We start from the raw sequence: 25,897 nt of genomic DNA, 5'->3' as shown, positions 1-25,897 counted from the left end.
CAGGAGGAGGATAGAAATATTTATAGCATCAGACTTTGCCACAGAACACTGGAAACTACAAGAAGTGGAACCTGGTCGAATCACTATATTGTACATTTGAAACTAATAGAACACTGGATGTTAATTATACTGGAATTAAAAATTAAAACAAAAAGATTTGTACACTTAAAAAAAAAAAGAAGTGGGGGGCGCCTGCGTAGCGCGGTCGTTAAGCGTCTGCCTTCGGCTCAGGGCGTGATCCCGGAGTTCCGGGATCGAGTCCCACATCGGGCTCCTCCGCTGGGAGCCTGCTTCTTCCTCTCCCACTCCCTCTCTCGCTGGCTGTCTCTCCGTCACATAAATAAATAAAATCTTTAAAAAAAAAAAAAAAAAAAGAAGTGGAACATGTCTTCAAAATTCTGGGGAAAAATGATTTCCAACCTAGAACTCTTTAATTAGCTGAACTATCATTCAAATGCAAGGTAGAATAAAGACTTGTCAGGCACCTGGATGGCTCAGTGGGTTAAGCAATTGCTTTCTGCTCAGGTCACGATCTCAGGGTCCTGGGATCCAGCCCCACATCAGGCTCTCTGCTCAGTGGGGAGCCTGCTTCTCCTTCTCCCTCTGCCCACCCCCCTTGTGCTCTCTCACGCTCTCTCTCTCAAATAAATAAAATCTTAAAAAATAAAAAAAAAGAATTGTCAGACCCGTAAGTCTTGAAAAATTTATCTGTCATGTACCCTTTCTCAGGAAGCTATATTAGAAGATGTACTCTACCAAAATGAGGAAGTAAATGAAGAGAAGAGAAAATAGGAATTTGGAATGTAGGGGATCCTACACAGGAAAGAAGCAAAGGGAAATCCATAGAATGAAGAAGGGAGACTCTGGAGCAACAAGCCTAGGCATAGCTGCACCAGACTGGAAGACTAACACAAAAGGTTTCAGAAGGTATGTCTTCCAGACAAAGAAGAAACTGATGGATTCCCTGATGAGCTTGAGGCATTGAGGGAAGGTTTATAATTCTGGTAGAATCTGGACATTAATTAGTGATCACTCATAGAACATGAAGCATATTTCCTAGTTTACTACATGGGTCATCTGTGAATAACCATAATAACGATAATGCAAATAAATAAATGACCAATCAAAAATGACTACGTATAGGGGTGCTGGGGTGGCTCAGTGGGTTAAGCGTCTGACTCTTGATCCCAGCTCAGGTCTATCTCAGGGCCACAAGTTTGGGCCCATGTTGGTCTCTGCTCTGGGCATGGAGCCTACTTAAAAAAAAAACAAAAAAACAAAAAAAACCAGACTTCATAAACACTGGGAGGAGGAGAGAAGAGGAGGGAAATGTATGTGTGTGTGTGTGTGCTGTATGTTAAGTGGGTAGACAGAAAAAATATTTTCCATGCTATGAAGTCAATAGATATAATTTAAGTTGAAAACAACAAAAGCAGTATGAGCATGCTATTTAGAAATAAGTAGGTAGGGGCGCCTGGGTGGCACAGCGGTTAAGGCGTCTGCCTTCGGCTCAGGGCGTGATCCCAGCGTTCTGGGATCGAGCCCCACATCAGGCTCTTCTGCTATGAGCCTGCTTCTTCCTCTCCCACTCCCCCTGCTTGTGTTCCCTCTCTCGCTGGCTGTCTCTATCTCTGTCGAATAAATAAAAAAAAAATCTTTAAAAAAAAAAAAAAAAAAAGAAATAAGTAGGTAAATACTAGAAGAAATAACTAAAACAGCTAATGGCACCCTAGGGAGTAGCAATCAGGAGGAACAATGGTGTGTGTGTGTGTGTGTGTGTGTGTGTGTGTGTGTCTAGACCTGGCCTTTTAAAATTATGTAACCATAGGGGCGCCTGGGTGGGCTCAGTTATTAAGCGTCCGCCTTCGGCCCAGGGCATGATCCCAGCGTTCTGGGATCGAGCCCCACATCAGGCTCAACCACTGGGAGTCTGCTTCTTCCTCTCCCACTCCCCCTGCTTGTGTTCCCTCTCTCACTGGCTGTCTCTCTCTGTCAAACAAATAAATAAAATCTTTAAAAAAAATTATGTAAGCATAAAACTGTAATAAAAAAATTAAAAACTCTCTAAAATGCATATAGTCATATTACAGTGAATTTTAAGAACAAATATAAAGAGAATCATCTAAAATGTTCTAATGAAAAAAGGTCACTTACAAAGGAACAAGAATAAGACCAACACCAATTATCAACAGCCTCTACTTTTTGCAGGAAGAAAATGCTGTAATTTTTTAGTGTGTTGAAGGAAAAGAACTTTGACACAAGAATTTTAACACAACGGTGAAATCAAGATACTCTCAGGCATACAAACCTCAGAAAGTTTATCCCATAAAGCCCCCTTTTGAAAACACTCTTGGAGAAAATTTCTCCATTAAAGGAAGAGTGGATGACTTAGTAAAGTACATTACTGGTTCAAAGGCAACAACCAAAGCCTGTGTCTGTAACAATCCAGAACTAAAACTAGAAGATACTGAAAGAAGTGGGAGGGGGGGGTATTGAGGGAAGTGAGCATGTGCTGAAACACTTATCTATTTCGGTGAGTGTTTAAGTTTATGGTAAAAATAACCATGAATGTGGGCTTAATAAGGTACTCTATCCTGATTCCCCATCTGCTAATCTTGTTCGTAATATCAGACTGAAAGCTCTATTTGATCTTTACATGAATTCCTAAATGATTTCATGACATCTCACCATATACACACACTCAAAACCATTAAGTAATTAGATAACCCCAATAGCGCTAACGTTTCTCGACCTTTCCATCCCAAGAGACTCTGGTGCAGGAATAGCAACTTCGACCTCGAATCCCTAGTTTTGACCTGTTACCTACCTAGGTCCGGAGTCCGGAGCCTCCTCTCAGCCATAGAACTCTGCAGCTCAGAGAATTTGCGGTCGCCTGAGAAAGGACAAAACAGCAGCAGCACCATCTTCATTAGCCTTCGACCTTCTATCACCCCCCCTCCAATTCCCGCACAATCCCCAGCGCGGCTCCCGGGTACAGCAAGCCTCAACTCCATCCCAGTCCACATCCCATCTCACCTCCTTCAGTCCCCTTCTAGGACTCTGCGCCCTCAACTCCCACGGCCTCTTGGCAACCCTTTGTACATTTCAATTCCCGTGCCTCCCTCCAAGTTCTTGTCCCCTCAGTGCCTCTGCCCCCTTGAGACCTCTGCCTCCTCAACTCCTGGGAGCCCTTCCCGGCCCCTCCACCCTCCTCAGCTTCTGCACCTATCCGTTCCCCAATTCCTGCGCATCTTCCCCATCCCTTAACCTCTCTACACTCTTCGGACCCCTTCCGCCTACTTTCTTACCCCACCTTCCCCTTCCCGGCATCCTTACCCTTTGCTGACTCCCTCCTCAAATTCTCGGCTCCTTCTCGGCCTCCGTACTCTTTCCTCAAGGCCTCCGCGTTATATTCGCGGGCTCCATAAGAGATTTCGGACTTCCAAGTGCCGACGGCAACTCCACGAGTACATTATCAGTCTCCAGGAGCTCTCGGCCGCGGCTTCGGTTTAAATTTCTTGTCGGCTCCACCCCCTAAAATAGCGTAATAGCTGTGAGGGTCGGCTGTACGGTGGCCCTGTGAGGTCAATGTTAACTCAGCAAATCCTCCCTTTCCCCCCTTTCTTTTCAGTTCCGCTTTTTCCATCTATCTCTTCATGTCTTGGCTTGTCTGGGTGGAAATACTCTGAGCCTTAATAGACGGGAACTTGGGACTAGTGTGGTAGCTTAGTCTTAGTGATTCTTCCCACTGAGCTGGTTGGAAATTCCTGGGAGTTAGGTAATAAATAACAAAAAAGCCTATCACTTACAGAGCATTGAAAATTTACAAAAAAAAAAAAAATTCACATACACATCATTTCATCGTCACATCTTTGTTTCCCCCCCCTTGTCTCCATTTACCCACCCAACAAAAAAATTTCTCAAAAGAGGTGTCTCTATTCTTCACTTCCCATCTTTTCCCCCAAGTCGTGTAATTAACCTTGGATCCTCACCTCTCCACGAAAACTGTACTTGTCCAGGTCAGCTATAACTTCCATGTTCCCAAATCCTATGGTCACTTTGCTATACTCATCCTATCTGACTTCTAGAACATTGAAACAGACTATTCCCTCCTTCTTGAGCCAATTTCTTCCTTGTGCTTCTATTTCTACCAGTTTTCACCTTCCCTCAATGGTTCCTCAATCTCCTTTGCTGGATCCAAAGCCATTGTTTCACCTATAAATGTTGCAGCATGCCAAGGCTTTAGCCCTTAGCCCTCTTCTCTTCCATATTAACACCTTCTCCCTAGGAGATCTTATTCAACTCCATGGCTTTATAATCAGCTCTATGCTAATGCCTGCAGAATTTCTATCTCTAGCTCTGACCTCTCCCTTGATCTCCAGACTGCTATATTCAAGTGGCTACTAAACATTTCGATTTGGATGTCTAACAGGCACCTCAGGCTTAATATGTTCAAAACAGAACATTTATTTCACACACCACCCCTCAAAAAAAACTTCCTATTCTTCTCCACCTCAGTACGTCATACAATCCACTCAGTTGCTCAAGACAAAAACCTGAAGGTTACTTCAGTATTTTCCCTTATCCCCACCCCGACTCCAAAAACAAATTCTGCCAACTCCAAAGTATATCTTGAATCAGACCGCTGCTACCATCTTAGTTCAAGCCACCATACATTCTTGCCCGAAGCACTGTGTCGATTTCTAACACAACTTCTACTTTTTTTTTTTAATTAAGTAAACTCTACCCCTAATGTGGGGCTTGAATTCATGACCCTGAGATCAAGAGCTGCATGCCCTACTGACTGAGACAGCCAGGTGGCCCAACACTACTTTTACGCTTGAGCAACTTCCTACATTTCCTCAAAGTAATCCATTCTCCATGCACAACTGGAATATTCCTTAAACACCATGGCACAGGTATACATATATATATTGTATCCACTCCAGCAGGGCCCCTCCCTACAGTAGATTATACATAGCAGCCTTGATGAACTAAAGGTTGGCCATGTGACTTGCTCTGGCTGATGAAAAAAGAAAAAAAAAATTGACCTCACTTCCGAGCACAAGTTTTAAGAGACAGGATTGTTTACCAAGTTTTTTTTACCCATCGCAATGACTGGCAATGTCCTAGCTAGAGGCTGACCTGTCAGTTTGGGTTCTTTAGTGAAGATGGCAATTAGAAATTAAAGCTTAAAAATATTGTTCATAGGGGGCAACTGGGTGGCTCAGTCAGTTGTTATCCAACTCCTGGTTTCAGCTCAGGTCATGATCTCAGGGTCCTGGGATAGAGCCCCAAATCTGGCTTTGTGCTCCCCAGGGAGTCTGCTTAAAGATTCTTTTTTTTTTTTTAAGATTTTATTTATTTATTTGACAGAGAGAGACAGCCAGCGAGAGAGGGAACACAAGCAGGGGGAGTGGGAGAGGACGAAGCAGGCTCCCAGAGGAAGGAGCCTGATGTGGGGGGTCGATCCCAGGACCCTGGGATCAGGCCCTGAGCTGAAGGCAGACGCTTAACAACTGAGCCTCCCAGGCGCCCCTGCTTGAAGATTCTCTCTCTCTGCCCGCCCCCCCACTACGTGTGCACATGCATGCATGCAACCACTTGTGCTCTCTCTCAAAGGAAAAAAAAAAACTTCTTAAAAATGTATATTGTTCATTTAAAAAAAAGCCCACTGAATTTTTAATGAAAATACATTTTCCGGGGCACCTGGGTGTCAGTTAAGCAGCTGACTCTTGGTTTCAGCTCAGGTCATGGTCTCAGGGTTGTGGGATCTAGCCCTGAGTCTGGCTCCCAGCTCAGAAGGGAGTCTGCTTGTCTCCCTCTGCCCCTCCCCCCACCACCCCCACCCCGACCCCTGCTCACATGCTCTCTTTCTCTCTCAAATGAATAAATAAAACTTTTTAAAATATATATATTTTCCAAAACAAAAATAATCAGAAGAATGACATTGTTTTACATTTCTCCAAATCTTTTTAATAAGTGGTTTGACAGAAGAGTGTTAGAGTCTTATTTTTGCTTCTGCATACTCTACTGAACTATTCATGAGAGAATGAGAAAAAAAATGGAAAATAATGTCTGTGTTATTGTAAAAATAGTTTTGACTTCATAGAACCTTTTGAAAGAGCTGAGCTATATTTTGGGAACCTTGGTCTGGATTGTGATGTAGTAACAAATGATACCCAAATCTCAGTAGCTTAAAATAACAGAAGTTTACTTCTTGCTTATGCAACAAATCCATTTGGGGTTGTCCATGGTTCATGGGGTCACTGTGGGCCCTTCTACCTTACTCAGTTTTCCACTATTCAAGCCTGTTGCCTAAAAGCGGCCTCTAAAACATTGTGGTAGCCAGTCTCCCAAGATGGCCTGCAAGGACGTAATCTCCTGGCAGTCATGACCACATCAAATAGGACTATGTGCCAATAGAATATTGAGGAAAGAGGGACACCTGGGTGGCTCAGTTGGTTAAGCATCTGCCTTTGGCTCAGGTCATGATCCCGGGGTCCTGGGATCAAGTTCCACATCGGGCTCCTTGCTCAGTGGGGAGCCTGCTTCTCCCTCTCACTCTGCCTGATGCTCCCCCTGCTTGTGCTCTCTCTCTCTCTGGCAAATAAATAAATAAAATCTTAAAAAAAAAAAGAATATTGAGGAAAGAACACTGTGCCACTTCTGAGGCTGGGTCATAAAACATGTCAACATCTGTATTGCTGTTTCGTGGGTCGCCTGCTATGGGGGAAGCCAGCATCATGATATGAGAACTCTCAAGGATGCCTGTGGAGAGGCTCTTATGGAGACAGGGAGGAATGAAGTCTTCCTGCTAACAGCCAGCACCAACTTAACCGCTAATGTGATGGAGCCATCTTGCAAGGAGATAGTTCAGCCCTAGACAAGCTTTCCGAAGACTGCAACCTCACAAGAGACCCCGAGACAGAAAAGCCCAAGCAGGCTGCTCCCAAATTCCAGGCCCACAGAAACCCAGTGAAAATCAGTGATGGGTGGTGAGTCATCACATTTTCGGGTGAGACAGCAACAGATAACTGATATACCCATCAACAAAAAAGCTGTTTGGGGCCCCCCATTATGGATCAAATTACCCTCCCTTTCAAAACCACCCGGTGGCTTTCCCTGTTAGCTCCTCTGACCAAATTTCCCTGTGTCTTGAATGAGCCCAACTCATTGCTGCCTTAGGGCTTTTATACCAACAGTTCCATCTCCCAGTTCTTCTCTTTCCTTTTAGGCATCAGATCAGATCTCATATTTTCAGATAGGACTTTGGAGACCACCATCCTAACAGCAGCTCCCCCATTTCTTATTTTCTTCACAGCACTTATCACTATCAGAAAGTATCTTATTTGTGTACTGGTTTGTTGTCTGTATTTCCCCAGCTAGAATGCAAACCCATAAGAAAAAGGACCTTTTCTGTTTCACTTACTGCTGTATCCCCAAAGTAAAGATCCCAGCGGGTCCTTACTAAATATTCGTTAAATGAACAAATGACCGAAACTCTCTGATCTGCAGTTTTTTCATTTGTAAAATGAAGATAACATTATCTACCAGAAAGTGAGGTTTTCAGTATTAAATGTGTTTAGCACAAAGTCAGTGAGTGACCAGAAAAAGGTAGCTTTTCCTACTTGGCAGAAAATGTTTAGAGACAGTAATTCAAAATTTTCTTTCTCATCATTTTTCTCCATTCCTGAGGGGAAGTGTTTAAAATTAAAAAAAAAAAAAATCAGCTCATATCATAGAACAAGGGCTGATTTCCTAATATCTAAAAAAAACCAAAAAACAAAAAAAAACTTGTATAAATAGATACAGAAAAGAACAACCCAATTGAAAATGGGTAAGAGAATATTCATGGAGAAAAAAATACAAATAGCATTCAAATATGCTCTACCTCACTTAAAATAAGAGAAATGCAAATTAAATGTACTCTGAAACGCCGTTTTTTATTTAACAGACTGGCAAAGATCAATTTTGCGAGACAGTGCCAAACTGCCTTACACAGGAGGTGGGTACAACCCCGATGGAAGGCAATTTGGCACTATCTCGCAAAATGATGAATGTACGTATCTTTCCACCCAGCAATCTCACTTCCTGGAGTTACTCTACAGATATACTCACACATATGCGCTAGGACTTACGTAATACCTACCGCAGCACCGCAGTATCTACCAGCTACACAGTGTTTACCAGAGAAATACTTAAAAAATCATGACACAGAGAAAGGATGCAGATATATACATTTAATTACTTTATTTTATAAATACCTACGTAGTGCTTACTATGATATTCAAAATGAGAGCGAGCGAGTGCGAGAACACAAGCGAGGAGGAGTGGAGGCAGAGGAAGGAGCAGACTCCCTGTTGAGTAGGGAGCCCAACATGGGGCTCGATTCTGATCCTGGGACTCCAGGATCATGACCTGAGCTGAAGGCAGACGCTTAACCAAAGGAGCCACCCAGGTGCCCCTCAAAGTGCTTTAAAAATAGTAATTACTTTAATCCTCATAAAACCCCTGTAAGGTGGGTAGTTAACTATGCCCATTTTGTACATGGGGACACGGAGGTTATAACTTAGTGCTGGGATGTGAACCCAGACGGTCTGACTTCAGAGGTCATGCTCTCAACACTGCTGCCTTTCAGCGTAGGGTAACATAGTCAAAGGAAACCAATACGGCAATATTAAAATCTGACAACATTGATTTTAAGAGGTAAAGAATTATTAGGGATATAGATGTCACTCCTTTTTTTTTTTTTTAAAGATTTTATTTATTTATTTGACAGAGATAGAGACAGCCAGCGAGAGAGGGAACACAAGCAGGGGGAGTGGGAGAGGAAGAAGCAGGCTCATAGCAGAGGAGCCTGATGTGGGGCTCGAGCCCATAACGCCGGGATCACGCCCTGAGCCGAAGGCAGATGCTTAACTGCTGTGCCACCCAGGCGCCCCTAGATGTCACTCCTTGATGATAAACAATTCACCAGGAACTAAGTAACCTAGTATTTATAAGAATCTAGCAACATAACCTCAAAATAGTTAAGGCAGAAAAAAAAAACATTTAAGGCAGAAATACAAGGAAAGGGGCACCTGGCTGGCTAAGTTTGTAGAGCAGGAATGTTCATTTAAGGTCATATATTTCCCTCTAGTTCCTTGAGCTGAATTTTACAGTTTTTTTTTTTTAAAGATTTTATTTATTTTAGAGATAGAGAGCGTGCAAGCATAAGCGGGGGGGAAGGAGCAGAGGGAGAGGGACAAGCAGACTCCTAGCTGAGCACAGAGCCCAACGTGGGGCTTGATCCCAGGACCCTGAGATCATGACCTGAGCCAAAATCAAAAGTGAGCTGCTTAACTGACTGAGCCACCCAGGCGCCCCTCTTCACTTCTTTTTTTTTTTTTAATTAAAAATTACTTTATTACTTAAAAATGCTAACCAGCATTATTTATGTCACTTTTTAATCCCCCCTTTTATAGTTATCTTTTTGTATGTCTTATGATAGACATACTAATTTGTTATAGTGATTCATAAATACAGATTCCTACATTAGACATGCATAGTGAAAATATTTTTCCTGCTGAGAATATGTGGCAAAAATATGCTTGATGCTGGGTGCCCGGATGGGGTAGTCAGTTAAGCGCTGGATTTTTGGTTTCAGACCAGGTCATTATCTCAGGGTCATGAAATGGAGCCCTGCATCAGGCTCTGCACTCAGTGGGGAGTCTGCTTGAGATTCTCTTTCTCCCTCTCCCTCTGCCCCTCCCCACTGCTCGTGCTCTCTCTCAAATAAATAAATAAATCTTTAAAAAAATATATGTTTGATGCTTACTGGCCTAGAGAAACTTTCCCACAAGCATATAAAGAGACATGTATAAGAGTGTGAATCAAAGCACTATTTGGGAAACTGGAAAATAATCAAAATGCCCACCAACAAAGGAGTGGATCAACTGGGATATATTCAAGCAGTGGCACACTATAGAGTGGTTTAAATGAATAGATAAGAGCTACACGTATCAACATGGATAAATATTTTAAACAATTTTATGTGAAAAAAAGCACACTGCAGGATGAAAAGTCCAACATGCAAAAACAATGTGACATATTGTTTACAGATACATATATATGTATGGATAAATACATATAGATACTATAATATATACTATGTTTCAAACATTCCAGAGGAGGATAAACATCAAATTCAAGAACAGCAGTTACCTCTGTGGAGGAAGGGAAGAAAATGAGATTGGAGAAAATAGGCTTTATTTCTGAAAAGAAAAAAAAAAGATGCAAGGTAAATAAACAAATAGCTCTTAATTTTATTTTTTTATTTTTATTTTTTTTAAAGATTTTATTTATTTATTCAACAGAGATAGAGACAGCCCGCGAGAGAGGGAACACAAGCAGGGGGAGTGGGAGAGGAAGAGGCAGGCTCATAGCAGAGGAGCCTGATGTGGGGCTCGATCCCATAACGCCGGGATCACGCCCTGAGCCGAAGGCAGATGCCTAACCGCTGTGCCACCCAGGAGCCCCTTAATTTTATTTTTTTAAAAGATTTATTTATTTATTTGAGAGAGAGAGAGAGAGAGAGAGAGAGCACGAGTGGAGGTGGGGCAGAGGGAGAAACAGACTCCCCACTGAGTTCTCCTCCTCAGTGACAGCCATCCTCCTACCTCTTGTGTATCTTTCCAGAGATATTTTATGCACCTGTAAGGACACATATGTATATGTATTCCCCCATCCCACCTTCTTTTCAAACACAATTGGTAGCAAACATCACATACTGTTCTGAGCCTCACTTTTTTCTTTAACAATGTATCTTGAGTTTTGTTACCTGTCAGAACATCAAGAGCTTCCTTCAGTTTTACAGCTGTCCAGTAGTTCTTTTTGTGGCTTTTTTGAGCCCAGTCTCCCATTGACAGAATGGAGTGTATTCTGTCCTTTCACTACAATAAGCATCACTGTAATGAATATCCTTATAAATAGGGCACTCTGCACACATGTATATATTATAATAAATTCCCAGAAGTAGAAATGCTGGGTCTTTTCAAATTACCCTCCAATGAGATTGTACTGATCCATATCCTGCTCCCACATTTTCCAGCGCCTGCTACCCAATCATAGACTAACACAGCATATAATCAGACTTTTTTTTTTTAAAGATTTATTTGACAGAGAGAGATACAGCCAGCGAGAGAGGGAACACAAGCGGGGGGAGTGGGAGAGGAAGAAGCAGGCTTCCAGCGGAGCAGGGAGCCGTTGTGGGGCTCAATCCCAGTGCCCTGGGATCACTCCCTGGGCTGAAGGCAGATGCTTAACTACTGAGCCACCCAGGCGTCCCTAATCAGACTTTTTTTTTTTTTTTTAAAGATTTTATTTATTTAACAGAGAGCGAGACAGCCAGCGAGAGAGGGAACACAAGCAGGGGTGTGGGAGAAGAAGAAGCAGGCTCCCAGCAGAGCAGGGAGCCCGATGTGGGGCTCGATCCCAGACCGCTGGGATCACGCCCTGAGCCGAAGGCAGACGCTTAACGACTGAGCCACCCAGGCGCCCCCCTAATCAGACTTTTTGATCTGAGAAGTAAACATGGTATCTTATCTCCAAGTTTAATTTGCATATTTAAAAAAATTATGTGTGGGCATCTTTTTTATAGTTTTAAAAATAATTTTGATTTTTTTCTGTAAGCTTTCTGTCACTTTTCCAGTTGTATGATTTTTTTTTTTTTAAAGATTTTATTCATTTATTCAACAGAGATAGAGACAGCCAGTGAGAGAGGGAACACAAGCAGGGGGAGTGGGAGAGGAAGAAGCAGGCTCATAGCAGAGGAGCCTGATGTGGGGGCCCGATCCCACAACGCCGGGATCACGCCCTGAGCCGAAGGCAGACGCTTAACCGCTGTGCCACCCAGGCGCCCCTGTATGATTTTTTTTTTAACCACAAGCAATTACTTTTGTAATAAAATACCTAATCAGGACTTTTAAAAAAAAGATTTATTTGAGAGAGAGAGAGAGAGAGAGAGAGAGAGAGAGAGAGAGAGAACATGCAGGAGGGGCAGAAGGAGAGGAAGAGAGAAACTCAAGCAGACCGTGTGCCCAGTGCAGAGCCTGATGCAGGGCTGGATCTTCACCCTGAGGTCAAGCTGAAATCAAGAGTCCACACCCAACCCACTGTGCCACCCAGGCACCCCGAGGTATTTTATTTTTTTAAATGCAGGGTCTGAAGAGCCTTCACTCAGTTTTGTGAGAAGCTCCTAATGCCTTCAGAAATCTTCTGTGCATAGTACCAATATCAATTTCCTAATTTTGATATCGTACTATAGTTACCTAGATGTCACCACTGGGGGAAACTGGGTGAAGGTGCACAGGTTTCTAGGTACTATTTTTGCAACTTCCCATGAGTCCCTAATTATTTCAAAATAAAAAAGAAAAGAAAAGCTAACAAAATTTCACGGTACTTTTCTGGTGGGAGGGGGGCTCTGCGCTGACCTCAAAATATGACCCTTGAGGCATAATGGCTCCCAAGTCTGTCAACTGACAAGCTCCATTAGACAAAGCTCCATTAAAACATTTACCTCACTATATTGTCATTAAACATTGCCTGTTCCCACCAGACTGAAGTCCCTTTGAGGGCAAAGATTTTGTGACAGGTTTTTGTTTTTTTTTTTAAAGATTTTATTTATTTATTTGACAGAGACAGCCAGCCAGCGAGAGAGAACACAAGCAGGGGGAGTGGGAGAGGAAGAAGCAGGCTTCCAGCGGAGGAGCCTGATGTGGGGCTCGATCCCAGAACGCCAGGATCACGCCCTGAGCGTAAAGCAGACGCTTAACGACTGAGCCACCCAGGCGCCCCTGTGACAGTTTTATCTTTGTATTTTCAGTGCCTAGGAGCTAAGCCATGCTGTCGGTACTCAAATATTTAGTGAATGAAGGAGTCGGGTCAGTGACCTACCAGCCTGTCTGCAGTTCAGGAAAAGGCAACTTAGCTTCTGCGGTCCGGAGCCAGGAGTTTCGCAGAGTCCGCTGAGACTCTGGAAGCTGTGCACGAGCTCCTTGCCTCTGATCAGGCTTCCTGTAGCTGTGGGACTCTGTGCCTCGGTTTCCTTCCCCTTAATATAGGGACAGTAAAAATATCTCTGCACAGGGTTGTCCAGGGGATTACAAGCAGTAACACATCAGAAGCTCTTAGCATAGTGCCTGGCAGAGGAAAGAAGGCTCCTCAGAGATACGCGTTGAAGTGTTGAATGAATGAGTGCAAAAGGACTTGAGGTCGCCTGATCCTTTATTGAGCACCTACTGCGTCCGGTACTACATGCTAATTAATGCAGAGAAGCAACCGCAGCACAGTGCAGTGGTCTTCACACAGACTGCAGGGAACCAGGGAAGGTTCTCTGGAGCAGGAGTTCTGATACCGGCGGAGCTTGGCTAGGCGAAGGTGGTGCTAGTTGATAGAGACGGTGGGTATTCCGGACTGTCAGCTGGTTTCCTCTCGAAAGCTGGGTGGGAGTGGGCGACTTAGTAGCCATCCCACGAGGGCGCGGGGAAAGGCAGTTCGGCGAGGCGGGCCGAAGCGCTGGAATCGAGCTTGAGTTCCAGTCCTGTTTAGTTAGTAACGGCGTGACTTTGGCCAAGTTACCGAACCTCTCAGAACCAACTGTAAAAAAGAGTCTGTTAAGAATACTCACCTGCCAGCGTTCCTGAGAGACGACGTAACAGTGCGTACACCAACAGGCGCTCTATTTAGAAGGTGCAAAATGCCCAGGCGGACCACTGCTGGTCCATTGGCTGGGCGCCCCACGCATCGGGCTGTGGGAGCTCCTTCGGAGCATGCGCAGTGGACCCGCGGCGCGGCCCGTCAGGCACTGCGGTAGGCGCCCTGGAGGCTGGCAGGACCCTGACCCCAAGATGGCGGCGCCCAGCGAAGTGGCTGCGGCAGCCCCCGGAGAAGACGATGGCGGGGGCAGCGGCTTTGGGTCGTGGCTGGATGGACGGTTGGAGGCGCTGGGAGTGGACCGAGCCGTTTATGGCGCCTACATCCTGGGTGTCCTGCAGGAAGAGGAGGAAGAAGAGAAGCTGGACGCTCTGCAGGGTATCCTTTCCGCTTTCTTGGTGAGAAGCCCGGACACGTTTCTTTAGCTTCCTGGCGGCCCTTGTCAGTACTTCGTTCCCCTTTTTCCATACCTGGTGTCCCAGACAATTAGTGGTCTCACCTGGAAGAGGAATATTCTGAGCTCTTGGCCGCGGGGGAAGGGGATTGCTCACCAAGCAGGGTTTGGGGAAGTCAGAAGGTTGCAGGTGCATAGAGAAGAATGGCTTTCCTTTATTCCTGGGGACACGGCCCTCTCGGTTGCTTGTGGGTGAGCTGGGTGAGTATTCTTCCGAAGGCTCTGAAATGTCTAAATGAGAGTTTTATCATAAACGCCTAACGACCAACTTCATTCCCATCCGTTGACAGTATTCAGAGAGGGCAATAAAGTGCTCTGAGATGTCTGTGCTCTTTAAGAGGCAGTGCCCAGGGCTGTCCCATGACAAAAGCCTGTAGGAAGTACCCTCTTGGTTCCTATTTTGGAGGTAAGGGTCCAAAAAAAGTAAGCTGGCAGTAAAAATCTAGGTATAGGTCTAGGCCTAGGCCGAACTGAAGCAAATATTGTGCTTGATCTTTTATAGTATTTAGAAATGCAGTAATCATCGGTGTTTGCTGGAGGAGGTGGCAAATAAGGTCAGAGTTTTAGAGAGGAGAGATAAACTTGATACCCAGCTTTGGAGAAGCAGATTCAAGAATTCAGAAATGTGTATTTTAATCTGTGTTTAGGTAGTAAATCACCAGGTTGTCCACTTTTCCAGCCTGACCATTTTGCTGCCTTCATCTCTGCTTACCCTTGGTGGAAACACAGTTCAATGATTGGGCAGATGGGTGAAATATAATACTAGTGCAGCTGTCCCAGGTTCTCCTGGCAAGGTCCCCCTTTTAGTCCCAAAGCCTGCTCTGGTGAGATTGACCTATAAATGGGAATCTTTAACACAGCTTGTGATACAGCTCATAAGTTCTGTGGAGATAGAACACTATGGAGTAAATTCTTTTCCTGCATCCTGACATTGCAGGTTGGTGGTGGTTGGGGGGAGTGTGAGGCAAGCAATTTAAGTTAGTTTTTATTTCCAGCTTGGAAGTTTCTAAAGACTCCATGAAAAGGAAGTTGAAATAACCTGGGTACCCATTGGTACTAGCTCCTTGACTTGTTCTTTTCATGGTGTCATTATTTAGAACTGCATGTCTGCTGATAAAGGGCAGGCATGAATTTGCCTTAGACTATTAAGTCTCTTGGTAGAAGAGAGAACAGTTATCTAGAACCAGATTTGGTTCTTTGTATCTGCTTCTTGTTTACATAAACTACAGAAGACGGACTCATTTTTAAGGGTGGCCTCTCCCTCTCTCTGCTCGATTCACACACTATGCTCAATTTTCTCTTGGTTTTCCCAACCCCTTCTGTATAGGAAATTACTTTGAGAAGAATTGGCCAGGAATTATATGATGAAGCAGAGTTCATGAAACAACTGAGAAACAACTTTACAGAGCAGCAAGGCCAATGAATATGGTATATATCAAATGCATAATTCATACTGCTGCTTACTCTCTGTTGGTCAGGCTCTATATAAAAGCCACTGACCGTTGTACCAAATCCTTCTCCAGGAAGAACAAAAGACATAGCCAGATCAATCACCAGACTGGGCTAAGATTCAATATTAGGAATTAAGAAGTTTGTCAGCAACAGTTTGAGTTAAGATTTTGTATTTTGTCAGGAGCAAACAACAGTTAATAAAAGCTTTTTATTATCTTTTTTTTTATTCCTTCCAGTAGCATTCATATTGATTGATTGATTGATTCATCAAGTTTGTATTGATGGGTTACTCTCTGCCAAGCACTGCCCTAAGTGCTTGGGGTACCTCAGGGAACAAAACAGAAATCCCTGCCCTGATGGGGTGACATTCTCCCAGGGAAAAACTTAATCAGTAAATTATATAATATGTCAGAAAATGATAAGTGCTAGGAAAAAAGAAACATTATAAGAAGATCAGGAGTGGAATGGATGAGGGAGTTTTAATTTTAAGTAGGATTATTATGTTAATTGGGGTATTACATTTTATGGCAGCTGTTTATATACTAGCCTTCTAAATTGTGTCATGAGACCCGGGGCTGTTTCTCATTCATCTCTTATCACTCATCTTAGTGCCTTCAACATGGCAAGCACCAGCTGGATGAATAAATGAACAAATGGATGAATGAACTCCTTTGGTCTGGGTGAAGCCTGGGAGAGTAAACCACCTTGTCCTCCAAGAGCACCCTTTCTCTTTTGCTTTTCTACTCCTTTTCCTTCCCTTTCTTCTTCTTTTGCTTTTCTTGCTAGGGGGAGTCCATGAACTACAGAAACTCTGGGCTAAAGAAGTTCTGTATGTTTGACATGTGTGCTTAAAGGATGCAGGGTAGAGGATGGAATCCTTTCTTGGGTACAAAATAGGGGTTCACCTGGCTGGCTCATTCGGTAGAGCCTGCGACTCTTGATCTCAGGGTTGTCCCACATTGGGTATAGAGATTACTTAAAAAAATAAAATAAAATAAAACCTTTAAAAAGTCTGTGTTCTGCCTCTCCTCGCTTTCTTTGAGAGATGGTATCATATAATGGTTGAGAACATGGGCTTGGAGGTAGACTGCTTGGGTTCAAATCCTGTTTAATCCATTTGTGGGTTTTTGTTTTGTTTTGTTTTTTTTACTTGGATGACCTTAGGCAAGTTACTTAACCTCTTTACCTTGGTTTCCTCATCTATAAATTGAAAGTAGCAGTAGTGCTTACATCCTGGGATGGTTTTAAGAATTAAGAGTTCTTATGTAAAGTATTGAGAACAGTGCCTGGCACATGAGCCAACAGCTCATTTTGAGGGGTAGAACACGAAGATGGTAAGGCAGCCGTGATGAAGCTGGAGGGAAATACCCGTATTTGTTGAAATGCCTTTTCTTCACCAGCAGGGTAGGGGTTTTATACCCATTCTCATTCATCCTCTCTAAAATCCTGACAAGATGTGAAGCTTAGAAAGTTAAGAAACTCATTCATAGGTCTGGGTTTGACTTTAAGTATGTCTGACACTGAAGCCAGCATCCTTTTGTTATACCGTCCTAAGGAGGAAGATTGGCCAGCGTGCAGAATATGTATACTTGTGTAAAATGGACAGAGGGATGGGCGGATAGGAGATCATCTACTCATTTATTACCTAAAGCAGTGGGGTCAGCCAGGTCATGGATATGTTCCAGCATGAAAGTTGATAACCTTGGAGAGTGTACTGAGTTGAGTATATCAGCCAAGGAAGATGTCACAGAGGAGAGTTTTTTTTTGTTTTTGTTTTTTAAAGGTTTTATTTATTTGTTTGACAGAGAGGCAGCGAGAGAGGGAACCCAAGCAGGGGGAGTGAGAGAGGGAGAAGCAGGCTTTCCACTGAGCAGGGAGCCCCATGTGGGGCTCGATCCCAGAACGCCGGGATCATGACCTGAGCCGAAGGCAGATGCTTAACGACTGAGCCACCCAGGCGCCCCCACAGAGGAGAGTTTTAACTCAGGCAATAGGTTTTTGCTCCAAAAGCATGAGGAAGACTGTCCTGAGTTACTGTGAATCCTTTCGCCTGGTGCTTGGCAGGACAGAGTCGGTGCTCTGACTTAGCAGGTGCAGATTCTGAGACTCACACACAGGATTACTTCTGAGCCTAGGAAGAAAACCCTACTCTGTATTCTGTGGCTCCCACACCCTCCCCGTGACTCCTCATTACCAGAGGGAGAGCTGTGCCCTGTGCCTGGCTGAGGGCTCTCAGGAGAGTAATTGGTCTACTTTTCCAACTAGGAAGAAGATTCTCTTCTTAACGTCTGCAAGGAGATTGTGGAACGATGGTCAGAAAGTCAGAATGTTGTCACCAAAGTGAAAAAAGAAGGTAGAGTTGGGAGTTTGTCTGTCTAACCTCCAGTGCCTTTTCCAACATCCTTTCCTGTATCGCTGTTAGAGAATTTTGAGTTTTCTCTGTTTTCTATTCGTTTTGCCTAAGATCATTTAAACTGGTAAACACCCAGCAGCTTCCGTGAACTTTTTAACTGAGTGTTGGTTTCCTTTTCCTCTTCTCCACTTTTCCACCTCATCAGACCATAGTTCCCTTCACTCTGGCTTTTGCTTTCTTCCTTTCCATCCTCTTGCCACTGCCCCCTGTAGATTTTCATGGCAGGGATTGGGGCCAATGCTGTTTTCCCCCCTCCCTTTTCCGTGTTCCCATTTCATAACAATTGTGATTGATGTTTTGCTTTATTCAGCTAAATTTGTCACCCCTTAAAATGAAAGAGAAGTGGATTGGGGCGCCTGGGTGGCACAGTGGTTGGGCGTCTGCCTTTGGCTCAGGGCGTGATCCTGGTGTTATGGGATCGAGCCCCGCATCAGGCTCTCTCGCTATGAGCCTGCTTCTTCCTCTCCCACTCCCCCTGCTTGTGTTCCCTCTCTCACTGACTGTCTCTCTCTGTCAAATAAATAAATAAAATCTTTAAAAAAAAAAAAAAAGAGAGAAGTGGATTAATACAGCCATTAGAAGAATGGCATTGACTGCAGAAAATTCAAATTGTAAAAGCCAGACTTGAAGTCATTCTAAACTGTCTACACTTTGGTTCTCAGTGTTGGCTGTCCATCGGAACCACTTGATATGGTTTAAAAGGTGCCAGTGCCGGGGGCCATACCATGGACGAGTTATAGAAACATCTTTGGGGGTGGGGCCCATGTATTGTTTGTTTTTTAAAGATTTTATTTATTTATTAGAGAGAGAGCACAGGAGCAGGGGGTGGGGGAGAGGGAGAAGCAGACTCCCCGCTGAGCAGGGAGCCCGAGGTGGGGCCTGATTCCAGGACGCTGGAATCATGACCCGAGCCAAAGGCAGAGGCTTCACCCACTGAGCCACCCAGGCGCCCGTTTTTTTTTTTTGTTGTTGTTGTTTTTTATTTTTTTTTTAAAGCTCCCGCAGATGATTCTAATGTGGATCCAGGAATAAAAACCACTACTGGGCACCACTGCCTCCTTTCTTTGAGAATGGTTAACTTAATAGTTGATTTTATTTTAAAATAATCTATGAATGTCACCTGGCATAATCATCACGATGAAGGGGACCAGCATAAGTTGATTCTAGATTCCTTCTTCGGTTTCTGGGTTAAGAGGGGAGAAAGTTGCATGCTGGAAGCTGAATTTTCTATGATTCTAATGCAGTGCTTATCAACCTTTTTTTTTTTTTTTTTAAAGCAGCAGAACTTCAATTTATAAAACAGGTAAAAGCAGGGCTACTCTGATTGAAGATGGATACAAGACCTAAAGCCTAGCTCGCATGGCCTTTCCTTGCCTTTCTCATTGGCCCCCGAGGCACCTCCTTTGAAGCCCAGGGCCCTAAAGAGTCAGCAGATGCCACTGTCTTTCCTGCAAAGCACTGTCTGGGTGGACTAGTGGTTCGGTGAGCTTGTTTTCTCTCACATGCAACCTTGTTGTCCCTCCCCTGCCCTCCCTTCCCTCCCCCTCCTTTCCCTTCGCCCTCCCAGATGAGGTACAGGCCATTGCCACCCTAATTGAGAAGCAGGCACAGATTGTGGTGAAGCCCAGGATGGTGTCTGAAGAGGAGAAGCAGAGAAAAGCCGCCCTCCTGGCCCAGTATGCTGATGTAACAGATGAGGAAGAATATCCTTTTCGGAGTCTTGGGACCATCCCCTGAGGCTCGCGTCCGCTGTCTTGGCTGGCTTGCAGCAAGCTTCGGGAAGTGGCCCATCTCCCCCCATAGTGTAATTTTTCCCTCTAAAATGGCACTGATCTGTGGCCCTTCATGGGTGTGGGGAGTGATATTGGGAGAGTTGATGCGAGACTTAACATTTTTTAGCACCTAATCCACATGTTCCTGAAAACTTCGGTGTAAAAGAAATAATGCGTTAATAATGGACCATTGATATTGTATTGTCAGAAGCTGAGATACAGCTGTGATTCTTTATATTTGTGTAATACTTTCTGTATAGTACAGTAGCCTACATATAATCTATGTTGATATTCTTTTCCCAGTTGATAAGGAAACCGTGACAGTAAGAGATGCCTGTGTGATCAGCGACATGCATAGATCTAGTGGCAAAACCAGGACTAGAATATGGATTTTGTGAGTGAAGGATTCCCAAATTTGGAGCAGTTTCATTTGGATTTTTTTTTTTTTTTAATATTCCAGTGATCACATCATTGACAGACTGGATCCCCAACCAACACAGAAGAAATCTGGAATTTGGGGGCTGTGCAAAAGGCAGTTGCTCTGGATGGGCACCGGCTTGGTTCCCTGTGAACTTGAACTTGTTGAGGACATGCTCGGCTTACAGAGCCTGGTTGCATGGAGCATGTGGAGCGTAATCCAGGGACCTCAGACCAGAAATGTCAGCTGTCTCATCACAAGTTTAGGAAATAATTCTTCGGCTCTTTGGGGCCAACTTGCCTTCTAGTTCCTCCTAATGTTTTTTTCTTGCCAGGGTCAGCAGAGCTATGGTTCCAATGACAAAATCTCCTTTCTTGGGCCAACAAAAGAACATAGTAAGCAGTAGTTCTCCTGGAGAACTTGTTAAAACCTGGAATGCTGGGCCCCACTCCCCAGTTTCTGATTTAATAGGTCCAGGGTGGGGCCCAAGAATGTGCTTTTCTAGTAAGTTCCCAGGGAGTTCTGGGAACCACACTTTGAGAAGCACGGTTTTAGAAGGCCTCTCGCCATCCCCTGGGCTGCTGGGTAATGGGCAAGTCCATCCAGACCAGACTGTTGCTTTTCAGCCTCCGGGAGATAAGGATCTCACAGTAGCTCTGAACAGTCTTGAGACTTCTGAAGATGACTGTGCTGGGTTCGCCACCACACCTCTGACGGTGTTTTTCTTCAGCATGTTTTCCCTGCCCAGCACTTCACTGAATGTTTTCTGATGTTGGGTTGGGCTGGGCTAGCCTTGCTTTCCATCCGACTTTCCTTAACGATGCTTACCGAAGCCGATGAGAAGGATGATTCATGTGCCACCACAATCAACATTGGTTCTGATAAATGTATCCTTCTCTTTGTCCATCCCCAAGTGTTTCTCCATTGAATACTCTTGAGGAACAACTTTCATCTTGGTGTCATTGCTGGGGGAATCCTTTTACCAACAGGAACTCGTGTCGGGCCAGCATTTTAAGCCCCATTCCAAGGACAACCATAGTCAATTTAACAAGAACTTTCCCCAAAGAAAACATGTTAACATCTACTGTGAAGGGAGGAAGGATTTCTTAACTTAAGGGAGGATTTGCAAGGGAAAATAAGAATCTATACTCCCTGTGTATAGCCCTGGGTTTCCCAGCAGTGGAAGCAGTTAAAATAATATTGAAATTTTGACTTTGTCCTCAGAGTCTGTATATTTCGAAAAGAGAACACAAACACTGAATACTTTTGAGCTAAAAATATGGACAGATGGAAATAAGTGCTGAGGACAGTGCCTACCAACAGACACTTATGAGAATATTCTACATTTATTTATTTATTAAGATTTTATTTATTTATTTGAGAGAGAAAGAGCATGAGCGGGGGGGGGAAGGGATGAGGGGGGAGGAGAGAGAATCTCAAGCAGACTTCCCGCTGAGCGCGGAGCCTGAGGAGGGGCTCAATCTCAGGACCCTGAGATCATGACCTGAGCCAAAACCAAGAGTCAGACACTTAACTAAGCTACCCAGGTGCCCTGAGAAGCTTCTACATTTAGAAATCCACCTTCTTAGGGGCTCAGTCAGTTCAGTGTCTGCTGCCTTCAGCTTAGGTCATGATCTCAGGGTCCTAGGATCGAGCCCTGTGTCGGGCTCCGTGCTCAGCAAGAAGTCTGCTTCTCCCTCTCTCTCTGTCTCTCCCCCTGCTTTTACGTAGGGGAGGTTATTTCAGGGAGACTTTTTTTTTTAAAGATTTTATTTATTTATTTGACAGAGAGAGAGACAGCCAGCGAGAGAGGGAACACAAGCAGGGGGAGTGGGAGAAGAGGAAGCAGGCTCCCAGCAGAGGAGCCTGATGTGGGGATCGATCCCAGAATGCTGGGATCACGCCCTGAGCCAAAGGCAGACGCTTAACAACTGCGCCACCCAGGCACCCCGAGACTTATTTATTTTAAAGCGCTAAGGCAAAAAAAGTTATGTTTTAAGAGTAGGGAGGAGCTTGTCTGGTGCTAACAGGTTGTTTTTTTAGTAATATCTGCACCCATTATAGGGCTCAAACCTATGACCCTGAGATCGAGGCACATGATCTGTTGACTGAGTTAGCCAGGCACCCCTAGGTTGTGTTTTTAAAGTCCTAAGAAATGAGGGCTAAAGTTTTTGGCTAGGTATTTTCTAACTGGTTAAACTTATTTCATGTCTTTTATAAATTCAGAGTTTGTGGTTATTAGAACGTTTTTCACTTAAGCTTCAGTGGTCTAGGAAAAACAAATTGATAAAGTTTAGTAAGGTTATAACCTTACTAAAAAAGCATTTTAATAGTGTCAAGTACATAAAATTTTTGCCAGTTATATTAATACTCTATTTGCTAAAACTAGCCTAGATACTCCCAACAATATTCTGCCATGATCTAAGTATTTATTCTGGAATGAAATTTCATTTTCTTAAAATATTTTAACATTCAAATTTAGAGAAGTCTGAGATTTTCATTCTGAGGATTAGTTTTAAACCTTTGTAATGGTAGTTTCAGGATTGCCCATTAGACCAAAGATAAATTATCGATAAGGACTTTTTTTTTTTTTTAAGTCTAGGAATATGTAGAGAGAGAATAAGGACGCAGTAGTTGGGACCTGTGTGACCTGTACGCTAATCCCTTAACTTGCCTGTAGCTCTGTTCCGAAACACCAACGTGGAAGATGTCCTCAATGCCCGAAAACTGGAGCGAGACTCGCTTCGGGATGAGTCCCAAAGGAAGAAGGAACAGGACAAGCTGCAGAGGGAGAGGGACAAACTAGCCAAGCAGGAGCGCAAGGAAAAGGAAAAGAAAAGGACACAAAGAGGGGAGCGGAAGCGATAACCTTGGTCCACTCTGTTCTTTCTCCTCATGGACTTGATCAAAGGGAGAAATGATTGTGCACATGTGTATTTAAGAGAAATGAGAGAACATTGCAAAGTGGCTTCCCAAGGCATTTCCCTTCTGTTTACATGGTCAAAAGGAAAATCACAAACACATCTAATTATAAAATGTGCCATGTCTTTGTGGTGTGGGTAATCAGATTATTGTAGTTGATGTCTGTACCAAAGATCTGGAATGGGGGCAACTTTTATATTTTAATACTGAAGTCCTGGCTCCTTTTGGCCACTTTAAAAGTCTTCCTTCACCTAGGATAAATAGCAGAAATATTCAGAAAGTTGACAGTTACAGTTTTCATCCTGAAGGAGCAGAATCATGACCACTCCTTTTCTGAGATGAAATGTGGGAGTGTAAAGTACTTTGAAAGTAGTATTTACCTCTTAATGTATTGTTTTATGGATGAAATAGAAAGCTAATGAAGAGCCCTACCTGGATCTAGATATTATGTTAACATGGCAACAAACTATGAAAATGGAAGAAATGATGTGGTAGATGTTCTAGGTTTGAGTTTTGTTTTTAAGTTTTCAACCTATGGGAGAAAAAGAAGTACCTTTTTAAGTAGAGATAGTTACATATTTTTTCCTCATCCAGGCTGTGATTTTGAAGAAGGATGTGTATTGGGTGGAAGGATATCATTGTTAGCTAGATTAATTTTTTATAATCATGAGACCTCTTGAGTGCTGGTAGAGATTTTAATCCTGATCTGCCCTAAAACATGAGTAGAAAGATGTGATAATTACAGGTTGAAAGAAACTGCAGGAAACATGTGTCTAAGAAAGAAACACTGGAAATCTCTGCTAACACAAAAGATACTTAAGAGTGTACATTGTGGGTGCTCAACAAGTTTATTTAATGAGTGAGTGGAAAAACCTGGGAGAGTCAAAAGTGAGCAGGAACTCTCCATTTTTACTTTTGTCACAAGCCACATTCAATTGTAAACAAGGCCTTTCTCTACTTCTGGCAGCAGACTGTCAAGAAGCCTGACAAGACAGAAAATAGGTGTTCTATACCTGAGGTTGGCAAACTACTGCAGGGAAGGAAATTTGGCCAGGTTTGTTTTTGTATGGTGCAAGTCAGCAATGGATTTTGCATTTTTAAAGGGTTGTAAAAGAAGGAGTATGTGACAGAGACCTTTTGTGGCCTGTGAAACCTAAAATATTAACTGTCTGGCTCTTCAGAGAAAAAGTTTGCCGACCTGTTTTATACCATTAACTAAGAGGTTAACAAAAATTTTTTACCTTCGTGCAAAAGGTAAAAAGCATGGTTAAGGAAAAGATGTGTCACCTCTATACACTCCTATAACCGTGGCATTGCATTTTAAAAAAGTAACCATCTTTTAAAAAAAATAAACTATTTAAATCACTGTTTTCTGATTTATTCTGATTCCTTCCAGCTATCCATGGAAATGAATTGGGTGAACAGTCACTTAGGAATGTGTTGAATTTTGCTTTATATTTTGATTAGCCCAATATGCTCTTCTATTAGTAGAACCTCTTCCTAGAATCAAATTCTCTGCTTCAATTTTCCTTTCTATGAGGTTGGGTATTAGAAGATCAGAAAGATTACCTTGTTTTATTGGAAGTCAATAAATTGGCTTTGAAGTCCTTGCAAGTGTTTTTGGAGCCTTAGTCCTCTATGTCAGTAGCAATAATAGGCTGTGGCTACAGATAGCATATAAGAGAGCCTATTTTATTAACCCTTATTTTGCATTTTTGGTTTATGTTCACCTTGATTTTGGTCTCTGAAGCAGAGCCAGGTTATATCCATGGACTCCTGAAGGGTACTTGTCTTGGTCTGTTATAACAGTAGCCAGTTCTTCTGGGACTCTATTATGTATGTTACAGTTAGGTGTATACTTGAACCATGTTTAAACGGGAAAAAAGGATCAGCTCATTAGGCTTTGAGTAAGGTTATTCACTTAATTCAGGTGCTCGTAAATCCTTTACGTCTAAAATGTTCAATATTGCAAAGGGCAAATTTTAAACAACCATATCTTCTATAGTATGATTGACATTTTAGGCCAAGATCGGGATTTCAGTCATTAATTCCCAACGCTCTAAAACTTTATAGTAGCAGATTATTCAAGTGGTAAGGATGTTGATATAATTCAAGGTAATTTTTAACCACTTTTATATAAATCGCTTTGTCTATTAAAATTGAGTACACCAAATTCTTTTGGATTAGAAATAATGGGAGCATCAGTTTTATCAGTTTCCCTACAAATTATGTGTGATGTTATTTTTTTGTTCTCATGGATTGTAAGTCAGAAGTACGATACACATGAACCATCTGTTAGTATACCATAGAAAGGGATAAACAACTAATACGAGAATTATTTGCAGGGTGATGTGATGAACAAATTTCAAAGAATTTTTTGTGTTTGGTTTTTGTTAATGGACTACTGTTTCATTTCTGACCACTGTCATGTTAAAAATTCCCCAGAATATTTATTCTGGTTTGCCTGGATTAGTATAAAGGCAGAGCAAAAACTTCATCTTTGGGGCGCCTGGGTGGCTCTGTCAGTTGAGCGTCTGCCTTTGAAAGTTCAGGTCATGATCTCCAGGTCCCTGGCTCCCTGCGTGGTGGGGAGTCTGCTTCTCCCTCTACTTCTCCACTTAAGCTCTCTCACTCACTTTCCCTCAAATAAATAAAATCTTAAAAACCCAAAAACCTCCATCTTTGAAGCTCAGGTTCAATGCAAGAATATATGAATGGCATTGGTTTGTCTACCAACATTCTTACTTAATATGTTAATGAAATTTAAAACT

At 43.1% G+C, this 25,897-nt stretch overlaps 2 protein-coding genes across 2 annotated transcripts in view; one reads left to right on the top strand and one right to left on the bottom strand.

The window, feature by feature from the left end:
• The window catches only part of DBF4B (DBF4 zinc finger B), a 34,184-nt gene extending 30,724 nt beyond the window's left edge, over positions 1–3,460 (bottom strand). The window contains exons 1-2 of the mRNA XM_034640457.1: positions 3,337–3,460; positions 2,828–2,893 (exon numbers count right to left, since the gene is read on the bottom strand). Coding sequence (XP_034496348.1) covers positions 2,828–2,861 — 34 coding nt within the window. The 5' untranslated portion in view covers positions 2,862–2,893; positions 3,337–3,460. The remainder of the gene's footprint in view (positions 1–2,827; positions 2,894–3,336) is intronic.
• Positions 3,461–13,849: 10,389 nt separating this feature from the next.
• CCDC43 (coiled-coil domain containing 43) lies at positions 13,850–24,491 on the top strand. The gene is made up of 5 exons (XM_002919744.4): positions 13,850–14,093; positions 17,867–17,954; positions 19,582–19,717; positions 21,033–21,091; positions 22,885–24,491. Exons 1-5 carry the CDS (start codon positions 13,890–13,892, stop codon positions 23,070–23,072), a joined length of 675 nt encoding a protein of 224 aa, XP_002919790.1. The 5' UTR covers positions 13,850–13,889; the 3' UTR covers positions 23,073–24,491.
• Positions 24,492–25,897: the final 1,406 nt, after the last annotated feature.

This window comes from Ailuropoda melanoleuca, chromosome 13 (genome assembly GCF_002007445.2).
Source record: "Ailuropoda melanoleuca isolate Jingjing chromosome 13, ASM200744v2, whole genome shotgun sequence".
NCBI classification, from domain to species: domain Eukaryota; kingdom Metazoa; phylum Chordata; class Mammalia; order Carnivora; family Ursidae; genus Ailuropoda; species Ailuropoda melanoleuca.
The sequence above is the reverse complement of the archived record's forward strand: the minus strand, read 5'-3'. Positions and strand labels throughout refer to the sequence as shown.

What these genes read in the sequence shown, in the direction of transcription:
- CCDC43 (XM_002919744.4), top strand. Translation starts at nt 13,890, where the DNA reads ATGGCGGCGCCCAGCGAAGTGGCTGCGGCAGCCCCCGGAGAAGACGAT. An exon ending in GTATCCTTTCCGCTTTCTTG is followed by an intron (nt 14,094 to 17,866) that starts GTGAGAAGCCCG and finishes TTTTCCAACTAG; the next exon opens with GAAGAAGATTCTCTTCTTAA. An exon ending in CAACATTGGTTCTGATAAAT is followed by an intron (nt 21,092 to 22,884) that starts GTATCCTTCTCT and finishes ACTTGCCTGTAG; the next exon opens with CTCTGTTCCGAAACACCAAC.